General features: G+C 45.2%; 1 protein-coding gene across 1 annotated transcript; it reads left to right on the forward strand.

The window, feature by feature from the left end:
• Positions 1-2,787: 2,787 nt before the first annotated feature.
• On the forward strand, positions 2,788-5,771 carry LOC9634962 (pentatricopeptide repeat-containing protein At1g15480, mitochondrial). Its single transcript, XM_024670891.1, has 4 exons — positions 2,788-3,171; positions 3,227-3,551; positions 3,619-5,137; positions 5,190-5,771. Exons 1-3 carry the CDS (start codon positions 3,128-3,130, stop codon positions 4,789-4,791), a joined length of 1,542 nt encoding a protein of 513 aa, XP_024526659.1. The 5' UTR covers positions 2,788-3,127; the 3' UTR covers positions 4,792-5,137; positions 5,190-5,771.
• Positions 5,772-12,673: the final 6,902 nt, after the last annotated feature.

Consider the following 12,673-nt stretch of genomic DNA (forward strand, 5'->3'; position numbering starts at 1 on the left):
GATGAGTTTGAGAATCACCAAAAGATAAGTAAGGCGTGCCAGGGCGCAGAGAATCTCCTCTTTCTGGTGCCCAAGCCTGTCGAATTCTTCCCTTCTCTCGCATCACTGGTGGAGCGCCTGCGAATGGATTCGTTGCTACTGCCAACTATACCCGCCGCGTACACAATGCAGCGTGTCTGGCCCGTCCCCCGGATTTCATCAGGGCCAAGTTCTTCCCTGCACTCCACTCTAGCTACTCCAAGTCCTTCGTCGTGTGGATCTACTTGGGTGCGAAATGCCCACGCCTGGCGTCTCAATTCTTCAATGCCAATAACTTCCCGCTGGATGCCAATCGTTGCAAGGAGCTGGCTGCTGATCGAATCGCTGGCCCAAGAAATGGGTAGGATCCACCACCTCACAGGTGTTTTCAGCTTTGTACTGTTTCATTCATGCGTTACTTTTGCACTTCTTTAATCCAGGACTGGATGGTTGCGACATCGAGTTTGTCGTGGGTGGTGACGAGCTGAGGACCTTCTCCGACCCTAGCTTTGCCTGCTTCGATTTCAACCAGTGCAAGCCTCACAACAACAATGTGAACACACTCATCGACAGCTTCTTTGTCAATGATCCTTACTATCCCCGTCCTGGCATGGAGTTTTGGGACGAGTTCAAGGACGCGTACCTGCTGGAGGCCGACTGGACAGAGTCTGTGCGGCTGGCAAGGATGTTCTTGGACGTGGTTGAAGCCAAGGTGGCAGCCAAGGCCGCCCAAGAAGCTCCAGAAGGCAGGGGTAATGAGATGGCTCTCTTGGAGAGCTGAAAGTAAAACCCTCTTTGTTTGACCCCTCTTATTTAAAAACAAGCAAGAAGCTGTTAGTTGATCTTTCCACGCCAATTTGTCCCCTAAACCCTAAACCGGCTGGAGCCTTATATTGGAGCTGATTTTGGTGCATTTTGTAATGATTTCTTCCAAGGAAAGGACTATCCTACAGCCATCAGATTGTGCAAGGCTTCCATGCATTATCTGCCTGTGGAAGAGAAAACTACCATGAGAGCGTCACTCTCAATCTTAGCTTTTATCACTCGACTCTTAGCGTAAGCAATATATGCGCTCTGCTTTCTCTTTTTCTAATGGTGGTGCGTACAGGACTTCAGTGTTCAATCGACAGAGAGGCAGAAAATGCACTTGTAAGGTAGAACACGAGCTTGATCTAAACTCTGATCTTTCTTCGTGTCTGGCAGCTTGTCAACTTGCTGGTAGTTACCTCAGGGTAGCACTGGACCTGTTCCGCTCCTCCATAATATTTTTCGTTTCTAAAGAAACAGGAAAGGAACACGCCACTGTTGAGAATATTGGTTTCTATTAACTTATATTGATTGCTCTGGGAATGCGGCACATGAAAGAGCTCATTGAGGAGGGAAAGCTGAAGGACCTGTAAGCATCAGCTGCTGATATTCATCAAGCACATTCGATTCATCCTATCACCGTTCAAATTGAGTCATTGCAACTTGCAGGTACAAAGCATCGTTATCATTCATGATATGAAAGTTTTTCTTGCAGGGAGCTCGGGATTGGCAATTGAGATATCATGGCAGCGCCATGGTTTTCTTACTCCGAGATTTCTTACTCTGGACAAATGGATTGCTTGCTTTCGTCAAGAAGAGGAAGTTGTGAAACAATGGCTCGCTAAATCCCTGCACAAGGCTTGCAAATCTGGGAATGTGGTGAGCATCAATACGGAGCTTTTCCTTGTCGTTACTAAGTTTCTCTGGGTGGGCGTCAATACGAAGCTTTTCCTTATCGTTACTAAGTTTCTCAACTCTGGAGCTAAAGGAGAAACACCCTTTCTACGTGATTTCCAGAGTGGCCAGCTCGCTTCAAAAGGAGGTTAGTCTATTCAAGCTTATGCGCTCGTGAAGCTCTTACAGTTTTACATTTTGATGGCTCTCTCTATATGGAGAAAGCGTCGACTACCGTTCTTTTCTTCTCTGGATCAACTTAAGGTTTGATATAAAATCTTTCCTTTCTGTGCTCTAACACTATTAATCTTTGCAGAACGTGGAGGAGTTTTATAACGAAACTTATATCCTTACAAGGTACTACATTACTTGGTGTTCATTTGGGGTTCCTTGCAAGCTGCAATCCTTGCTGTGCCTCACAGGAATCCCAAGGTGGCAGCCACGACTACACGAGCACTTTGTCTTGGCAACTCTATGAGGCCCAACAATTCGCACAAGGTTTGCATTTTTTCCATGAAGTTTGCAACTAACTGCCATTCTCTCCTGCAGTTGTTCGAGTTACTGTCAATGCCAGACATCCCAAGCTAGTTTCTGTAACAACTCATTCATCAGGTGAGACAAATACTTATGGAGAACTCATTTTGCGTGTTGCACTGTGGATCTCTCGCAAGCTCTCTCGCTGCCGATGGTGGAATTTACAACGAGCTCGTGGGAGCATGAGAGCCTAAGTTGCTGTGGAACCCTTCAAGATCTTATCGCACGCTGCATCTAAGGTAATCAAATCTACATTCTCCTCACTCCTTGCTCCAATATTTTCTTCTGAAAAGAGACCGTGCATTAAAAAAACACTGGACCATTTACAATCTGAACCGTCCACTGTATAAAATCTGGAGCTGTTGTGGGAGATGATTGTTATTCTACAGTCAAAAGCTCACAGCGTTGGGAGAGATGAAACTCTTGGAATATCCACAAAGCACTTGTATGCCCATGTGGGGTATATGCCGCAAGAATGAGACCACGATTCTTTCGGGAATGGAACACATGAGCTCCACTGGGGGCATTCAATCCCTAGCCACGAGAGGAGAGCGTTTTTGTCGTAGCCTGTGATCGCGGATTTCATCCGGCATTCCATCGAAGATGTGCCTGCTGCTGGGCGTAGATCGAGATGATAATGCTCCAGGAGAAGCGCTTCTTGCGGAAGAAGAGCTCGCGAAGGCTCACATTGGCGAGGTATTTGTCCTGCTCCAGGCCGATGGATGCAATCTGGGAGTCCTGTGCTAGATCGCGCGCGGCAGTGCAGCAGCTGGAGGAGCGATTCTCTCAGGCATTCCGACGATTTTGGAGTCTAGGGTTTATGGATTCCTGGCGATGAGTCGAGGCTTCGGCTGCCACACCGTTGACAAGATTTATGGCAGCATTGCGCCTGTTGCGATCGGCTGCCATCGCTCACAGGTAGGGCCGCAAGCATCTCTAGCAATCCTCTCACTCTTTGATGGATGACTTCTAGATGGCAGCAGCGCATTGCGAGCGCAGGCTTTTTCACCAGAAGCTCACTCTTTGGTACTCGGCCTTCTCAAAGGGACGAGAAACACGATCTACTGCTCACTGCAAATGTCGCGGAGGCATCCCTGCGACGAGAATTCCCCCAGCAGCACGAGAAGGCGATCGACGACGACAAGATCACTAAACTGCTTGAGATGATCGAATCCAAGCCCGACACCTTCGAGGCTGTGAAGAAATGGATGAGGAGAGGGAACTGTTTGAGCAGCGACGTGCTCTCCACGATTTATTTCTGGCTCATGAAACGCAAGCGCTACACCGAGATCATGAAGGTACGCTGCCATCCATCTTTTTTTCTTTCATAGCTTCTTGTGTTCTTCAAACTTCGATTCCTTTCAGCTGCTAGAAGGCATTCGATGCGAGAGATTGGTGAAGTTCACCGACATGCACTGCGTCTGGGCGATTGGTGTCATCTCCCGGCGGCGAGGAATGGCCAAAGCCGAGCGTTTCTACGACAGCCTTCCAGAGAAGCTGAGGACTGACCGGGTGACAGTCGGGCTGTTTCTTAGTGTCGCGAAAGAGAACGGGCTCGCCAAGGCCGAGCAGTGGCTAGAGAAGATCCAGGTCCACACCACGGACATCCTCGACGTGATGATGGTGCTCTATCTCAACAGGGACAAGCACCACAAGGTGGTGGAGATGTTCGAGAGAATGCGGGGCTTGGGGCTCCAGCCGAGCGTGAGAACTTATCTCATGCTGCTCAAGTGCAAGGACAGGGGTGCCGGTGGATTGAATGCAATCGAGGGAGAAGCTCTTGGAGCTGTGCAGACGATGGATGTGGAGGACCCGCCGCTCAGAACGCTCAACGATGCGATGGAAGTTTATGGCTACGTCGGGAAACAGGATGGTATCGAGGAGCTTTGGAGATCATTGAAGAGAACGAGAAGTGATATCCACCAGTCCAGCTACTTCAGCGCGATCACTGCATTGGGACTGGTTGGCGAGGTCGCCAAGGCTCGAGCACTTTGCAAGGAACTTCTAGCTGGATCGGACGAGTTTACGAAGTTTGAGCAGAATCCACACGCTCTGATGCTAGAAGTTTATGCTCGCAATGGGATGATGGAGAAGGCGGAACGTATCTTGCAAAGCAAGGAGCTGGACCGCGACTCTTTCGCTCCTTACAACAGTTTGATTCAAGGCTACATGGCAGCCAACAACATTTCAGAGGCGCTCAAGAAGCTGGACGATGGTCTTGCAGCTGTGCCTGCGAAAAGCATCAGGCTGCAGTACAAGACGATGATGGTGCTGCTGCCAGTCTACGCAGCAAACGGCGACGTAGAGGGTGCCAAGGAGCTGATGCGGAGGTACACGAAGCTAGGTGATGCCGGAGTGTACAACGAGTTCCTCAAGGTCTACATCTCTCGCAAGCGCCACCCCAGAGAGTTCATGGAAAGGATGCAAGCGAACGGTGTCGAGGGGAACAGGGAAACGGAGAAGCTGCTGGAGGAGCTCGACATGTCGCCAGAAGGGGTCTTCAAGAGGCAAATGGAGCAGCAGGGTATATGGTTTTAGAATGGCTCGCTGGTTGTCACTCCTGCGGCAAAGGAGCCAGTGGGTGCGCGCATTTTCCAGCGAGAGCAGCGGCAGCAGCAGCGTCTCTAGGCATGCTCAGGTGCTCCCGGTGTGGCCGGTTGGAACGGAGACGAGATTCTCACAGATGATGTATGTCGGAGAAGCGGGTAAGAGCATTGATTCTTACAAGAGCGAGGACGTCTCGGACTTCTGCGAGATGCTGCTGTCCAAGCCTGATATCTTTCAGGGCCTCAAAGAGTGGGTTCGTGAGGGTAACACCTTCTCAAGCTCCTTGTTGTCCAAAGTCTACTATCGATTGGCGAAGAGGAAGTAAGAGATTCTACAGGTAAAACACTCATTTTTTTTTTCGCCTGGTGTGCTGACTGCTTCGTGCACAGCTGCTGAGGTATCAGGGAGGAAAACATGGCCCAGACTACACAAACACACTACATTTGGGAGATGGATATAACTTGTCGGCAGCAATCTACGTACGCAGCAGAAATCTTTTACAACGATATTATTCCAGCCCGTTTCAGATCCGAGGTAACAGCAGCGCTAATCTTCAGCCTTGCAAAGAGAAATGCGCTCGCCAAGTCCGAGAAGTGGATCGAACAGATGACGGTGCTGTCTACAGATCTCCTCAACATGCTCATGGCGTTGTATTTCGACCGGGACAAGCACGACAAGGTTCTGGAAACGTACGAAAGAATGTCCAAGCTCGGGCTGGAGCCGAGCATCAACACTTACTTGATGCTGCTCACTTACAAGGACAAGGCCGCTGGTGGCCTGGAAGGAATCGAGGGAGAAGCAGAGGAAGAGTCGATCTAGAGTTGCATAGCCTTGCTGCTCGCTGTGTGGTCTTGTTTTGCCCATGAGATCATCGTTTGCTCCGATACCATATTAGTTTTCTAGTTAAACGAGATACTTTGTTTCCACCACTTTGTCATTTTCTCCATGTATATATATATTTTCTCTTGCCACCTTGGATTAGACTCCAGGCTGGCTATCTACATGCTGGCGTCGGCCATAGCCTCTGTCGCTGGGATGGTCTTCCTCATGCTGTCTATGATTAGTCTCATCGAGCTGAGGTCGGGAGCTTTTAGTAGTGATAGCAGCTGGACGGAACGCGCTGGAATTCCCCTCAAAGTTTTGTCTCCTCGTCTTCATCTCATCTGTTCTCTTTGCTTTCATCGAACTCTAATGCGAATTCTACAAAACTTTTGGAAAAGAAAGCCTGTACTTGCCTGCTTCCCTGTGTTCCAGAAAACTAGCCCGAGAGTTCTCCGTCTTTCACGTCATTCATCAAACTTGGCGGCTGGACTTCCATACCTTTCCATAGTAAGTCTGCCTGCCCTGGTAGATCTCCCAGGAAATCGTACATCTTTGCCCTGCTCTTCGTCCTTGATTTCCTCTTCTCGAAACGTCTTACCAGTTTGCTCGACCAACTCTTCCGCCCTGATTCAACAGGCGAAGCAGCACGCTTGACGGGCTTCGGCTCTTCTTCTACAATGGAAAACCTGTCTTTATCGGATGACTGCACAACCCTGATCTCTGGAAACTCCAATACTGTCTTGAAAAAAAGCTGCTGGTCGTAGTACGATTCTTTGGCCTGATGGTTACCAGAATTAGCAACCGGATACAAAACACACACATACAAGTGTTCTTACATCATCGAGCTCAGAAGCTTCAGCTGATCTACTGGTTGCCGCAAAAACTCCCGCAATTGGTGTTGAATGGCCGGACTGTGTGCGACTGGGGTGATAAATGTTTCTCAAGCACAGTACCAAGGTTGAAATGCTCGTCCAAACTGGAAAAGATAGAGGAATTGTGTCAGTCAATACACTTGAAGAGTCGAGCAGGGATGAACATACTTCTCATCAACAAGGCAAATGTCAGTGGAATGAAAGATCCATTCAACTCTCTAGTACATGCACTTCTGCCTAGAATGCATTTAAACCTTTAGCAAAGAACAAATCTGGAGAGCTTACTTCCTATTGAAGTACATGGTATTAACTATCCTTCTCAATGTTCCATTTGCCATGTGAATAAACTTGGTTTTGCGAAAGTGAGCCTGGTAGATTAGCCCCCTCCCCCTTGAGGAACACATGCTTTGGGCTTTCACCCCACACTTCTTTTAGTACTAGGAGTTAGTCTTTAAGACAAGCTTAAAACTTATTAAATATGGAATATCCCTATATTGCAAATTTGGATACGGGACAAACACCATTGTATTCAAGACAATCTCTACATTCTGTAGATATGCCAAATGAGCAAATCTAGACACTTTCCATAAATAACATTTGGGACCGGAATGAGACTAACACAAAGGGCATGATAGCGAAAGTGTTTAGCAGACACGGTAAGCTATCATTCAACATTATTGAGGGACTAATTTTAATACGCAAGGGTTCTTATCAAGCTAGTGCAAGATAAAGTAAAAAATAACTAAAAAGCCAGGCCAAGTATGCTTAACTAAATAAACATTTAGGAATTCTTTCCTTATATTCATCCAACCAAGTACAAATGCTAAGCCCAATTTACTAACATTTGAATAAGAAGGATTGATAAAGGGTCCAGCAATACTGACCTTTTGTCGTCATGGCAGTAAGGAAAGAGTGTCCATAAAGACTGGCCGATAAGTAACTTTTGATACCCAAAGTCACATTCACAACAACTTGAGTGTGCTTGGTTAGTGTTATCCTATTGCATATATCAACTATATATTACAACTAACAAAGGTGAACTACTCCATGATAAAAGAGTGTTTAATAATAGTTTGCGGTTTCGAAAAACTTCATGTAAATCTACATTGTTCTCAGACATTACTAAAAGGTGATCATACTATAATTACTTCATTATCAAAGCGGAAGAACTTAGTTGGCCTTACTACTTAGTGTGCTTTGAAACTTTAGATATATGATTTTGATATTATTTATTGCCCAGGGAGTTTTATGGTTAATGTTAATGCCCTTTCTCAAGCTTCTCTTCCTTCTTCACTTTTTTTTTCATATTTTTGATAAATTTATTGTTCTAGCATTTGTGAATTTTTTAGACAAGGATTCCATGCTATTGATGGTTGTTATAATTGATGTTCAATATCTATAAGGCACAAAACAAGATTTACTTTCTCTTGATAAAGTTTGTGAAGCTCAAAAGATTGAACCGTGGATTCAAAAACTTCGGGATAGGTTTAAGAATCTTGCATCACGTACTGATAACTTGCTATTTTAGCATTTACAGTCTCAATATTGCCTTGAGGATAATCTTTTCTATTTTGTGGGGATGGTGTAAGCGATTAATTTTTCCATTTTACTTTAGTCACTTAGCCGCACCTCCGACCACTTGGAGAAGTCTCATTCACAACCTCTATAAGTCTCAGTTAGGACTTGGGGCTTGCTAGCCCCGAGAATGGCATCCATGCCACTCAACCTTTGCACTTGGTCCAAGTGCTCCACGTGTCCAATCCCATGATCGACACCCCAAGGTACCAACGACATATCGGCCCGTTACGCTAAGGCCATGCCCATTCACCTTGGTTACACCAGTGGTCTAATGCCACCTGCATCATAGTCCCGTCTCTCAAAGACTAAGCCATCCGTCCGTGAATGATCATCCCAAATCTACTCCTTAGCATCCTTAGGATGCCTATAAACATGGGGAATAGCCTTCCCTGACAACTCTTTTCTAGTCCCCACCAAGTCCCTTTTTGTCTATGGCCGTGTTCGCCAACACTACCACTAGATCAAGGCCTGCAGGCCCAACCTCTAAGTCCCACTATCCTTTGGGACTTCCTCACCATGTGACCATATCTTTGGTCATTACACTAGAGGACTGCTCCTCTTCCCTTTCACCGTTTGGGACTTTGGGACAACATTTCGGAACACCGTGGCCTTACGCAAGTCTCATGGGTACTCTCCCCGCCTTTCGCCTTTAGGTGCTCTAGCCATGGGCTTAGAGCGAGGTTTCGTTGAGCCACGCCAGGTATCCAAGTAGGTAGTGCCACCCACATTTGGACTGGGAGCATCAGCTAATTGATCTCCCGAGGGAACTAGAGCCGGCTCTTGAACACTTCACCAAGCTACCTTGCTTGTCTGTCCATGTTCACTCTAGTCTTGGACTTCTCAGTGGGCAGCTCATCACCCAACACTGGGTACAGCCTTCCTGGGCCAAATTGGCCTTTGCTGGCCAAACTAGCTCCATTGCAGTCTTCCCCCTACTATACTTTTGGAGCTCACTAAACCCCCCAGGGTCTGGGAGACAAACGCTTTGGGCTTTCACCCTCTCAGACTCAAACTTGAACTCGGACTCAAACTCAGACTCGGACTCAAACTCGGCCTTGGTCTCGGTCTCGGTCCCGATCTTGGTCCCGGTCTCGGTCTCAGTCCCGGTCTCGGTCTCGACCTCGGACTCCACCTCGGGTCCTTCTCGGACTCCATTTCGGGTCCATCTCAGACTCCTTCCCATGTCCACCTCAGACTCCAACTTGGGTCCATCTCGGACTCTATCTCAGACTCCACTTCGAACTCCAACTTGGGTCCATCTCGAACTCTATCTCGGGTCCATCTCGGGCCTGTCTTAGACACTTCCACATGTCATGTGTTGGTCCCTTTGGGTCCCTTTTTGGAGCCTCGCTTTTTGCTCACTTCGTGCTTGTTCCTTGAGCACTTTGTTGGGAGTTCCACTCCCACTCCCAACCTTTCAAGTCGGAGCTTTTAATCCAAACATGTTACGCTCGTTTGGTTTTTGCTTTGGCCACTACTACATAGCACCCTTCTGGCTCCACTTTGGGGCCTAGGGATTTTGTGTTTCACAAACAGATTTTAATGATCATTTATGACTAGTGGTGCCTTTGGTCTTTATTCTATGTTCTCTCCATGCCTACCATGATTCTCTTATTCTAGGCAGACATATGGGACATTGTTATGTGACTGAAGAGTTACATAGGTTTTTCTATTGGCTGAAAATGTGATATGATGTTATTATAGTGCATGTGATCATGGGATGAAATTTAGATATATTGTCATCGTGGATCCTTAGAACTTTGGGAGATAAATGGGGCACTAAAGGCTCTCTTATCAAGTAATTGCCCCTTTTCCAATTGGCTAAGGGGAGAGAAATAGGGTGCATTACATGTAGTATCAAAGAAAATGGCAAAGGTTCAATTCTCATTGATTAGTGGCTACTTAAAAAATATAATATACCCTTGAACAAGGTATATTCTTACCCCTAAATTTGAAATCATATGTATTGGGCATCCATACATCCTTCCTCTTGTGAAGTATTCCACACGAAGGTATCGACCATGGGACTATAGTATGGGTGAATGACTAGTTGCTTCACATAGAATAATCTACACAATGGAAAGATTAGTAGATTCAATGCAAAAATGAAGGTGTTAGTTCCCTTTGGCTTAGTAAAGGTTGTTAATCAATAGTCAATGAGGATATTAACATCTCTAAAGGGGGGTAAGTGTAATATTAACATCTCTAAAGGGGGGTAAGTGTAACACATGTGATCATGGGATGAGATTTAAATATACTGTCACTATGGATCCTTGGAACTTTGGGGGTTAAATTAGGATAAAATAGCCACTAAGGGCTCTCTCATCAAGTAATTGCCCCTTTTCTAATTAGTTTAAGGGAAGAGAAATAGGGTGCACTACAATTATTCAATATGTGTATACCTCTGTTTGATACCAAGTTCATAATACTCCTCCTCGTGCTACAGAAGGACAATTGAAGTTAATTGCAATTTCCTATTTATTTGAGTTGATAGCATTTAATTTGATGGGGCCTTTTCTATGGTCAACTACTAGCAATGAGTATGTCATTATTGCTTCTGACTACTTAACTCTCTGGGTGAAAGTCGGTGCTCTTGCTAGTACATCTATAACTACTATTGGATAATTCTTCCTCAATTGAGTGGTATTCCAACATTCATGTCCGAAGCAAATTCTTTTGGATAATAGTCTTACATTTATAGCTGAGGCATTTCGCATTTTGACATCTTGATTGGTGATATGCCAAATTTTCACAAATGATTATCAACCATAGTCAAATGATTTGGTGAAACAATTTGTTCAAACCTTTAAAGGGATGATCACAATTTCCATATTCCATGCACTCACTCAAACATACACACACACACACACACACACAAAGATATACATATATATATATACATATATATACATATATGTATATATATATATGTATATATGTATATATATAAACAAAAAGATCCACTAAATCCTATGTCAAGAAGACTATATTGATGAGCTTACCCACCTACCTCTATGATCTTCAAGCCAAGCTCCAAGTAGATGGAGCTCAACATGGCAGCTACTCCTGAATCACAGTGCTATAATAAAATACTAATCAAGAACTAGAATCCTTGGCAACATAAACAAAAAAATTCACTATTGAGGACTGCAATTGTGGCTCAGCTAAAGCCACCAAGAGGCCCCACTACTCTAAGAAGGGAGAAAGAGAAGAAAAAAGGGAATAAAAACACTAATATTAGAGTTGCTCTTACTTGATCTTTTCACCATGCCCTTGTGGAATCATAGCTACCATGTGAAGGCCATGGATGTAGCTACATATACCCAATGTATGGTTGTGGCCACACTGCTAGGGCTATAGCAAAGTGGCCCCTCCTCATTAGGGTTTCATCCCATTTGCTTTGCACTTGAGCTTTTTGGCGTTGCAAGTGTGTGAGTGTGTGTGTGTGAGAGTGTGGAGCTGTGGTTGGGGTTGAAAAATGCCTTAACAACCTTTCACAATCAAATATCTGATGAAGCTCTTCCTTTCTTTTTCCTTGCTCCTTTATAGTTGTTATTAACATCTCTAACCATAACTTTGCCATCAAGATAATAGTAGTATTGATTTGGATTCAAGTTATAAAATAGCATTGTAGCAAGAAGAAATTTCTTAGCTCTATCTAGATCCATGATTCAAATTAAAATTGAAGTTTGATCCAGCTTTGCGCGGTGGATCCTCTCCTCCCAGTAAGCAATCTCTAGGTCTAGCAGCAGGAACAGCGCTAGCAGCGGCAGGCGGTAGGGCGATGACGATCTTGTACGCGCTCGTCGCTAGAGGATCGGTCGTGCTCGCCGAGTTTAGTGCTGTCACAGGGAATGTGGCAATGACATGGCAATGTGACATGGTAGTGATGGGGTGGTAGTTGGCAATATGGCAGAATAAAATATTCTAGAAGTTGAGCAAGGAGAATTAAAAGTTAGCTTTCTAGAAGGACTACAGCTAGATGTCAAAACCATATCATTAATCCATAGGTTATGGGTAAGGAGTGGCAAAACATGTAGAATCCAAGTATAGGTAGGAAGACATTAACAGGCTACCAAAATCGTGGGCTTGAGAGTATGAAATGCAAGAGTTTGAAGTTCAATCATCCTTTGGACAACCACAACATTGGGTCTCTTAAGGGAGAAGTTTCCATCTCCTTTAGAGAAGAGAGAGTGTTTCCTTACAAGGAATCTTTATAGTAGCTTGCAATTGATATGGCATTGTGGTGTTCTTAAGTTTATAATATTTATGCACATGTGCTTTTGAGTTTGACATGGTGCACGAGAGGAGGAGTCTAAGAGCCTTTGCCTGAGCTGGAACTCCAACAGGAAATTCTTCTTCATTTGAAGTGAGAAAGGAGTTTAGTTAGCATCTCTTTGGTTGAGCTAGTGATGAATCTATAAGGGGCTTGAGATCACAGTGGAAACATGGTGTTCCTAAGATTGCTTGGGTTCAAGAGAGAGTAATCTAGAGTTGACCTATCAATTTGAGTGAGAGAGGAGTTTCGTTGGCACCTTCTAGTAGTGTTGGAGGGAATCTACAAGAGGCTTACGATCAGCCATCATAACACAATGATTCTA

The sequence above is a fragment of the Selaginella moellendorffii genome, unplaced genomic scaffold (genome assembly GCF_000143415.4).
Source record: "Selaginella moellendorffii unplaced genomic scaffold, v1.0 SELMOscaffold_6, whole genome shotgun sequence".
In the NCBI taxonomy this organism is placed as follows: Eukaryota; Viridiplantae; Streptophyta; class Lycopodiopsida; order Selaginellales; family Selaginellaceae; genus Selaginella; species Selaginella moellendorffii.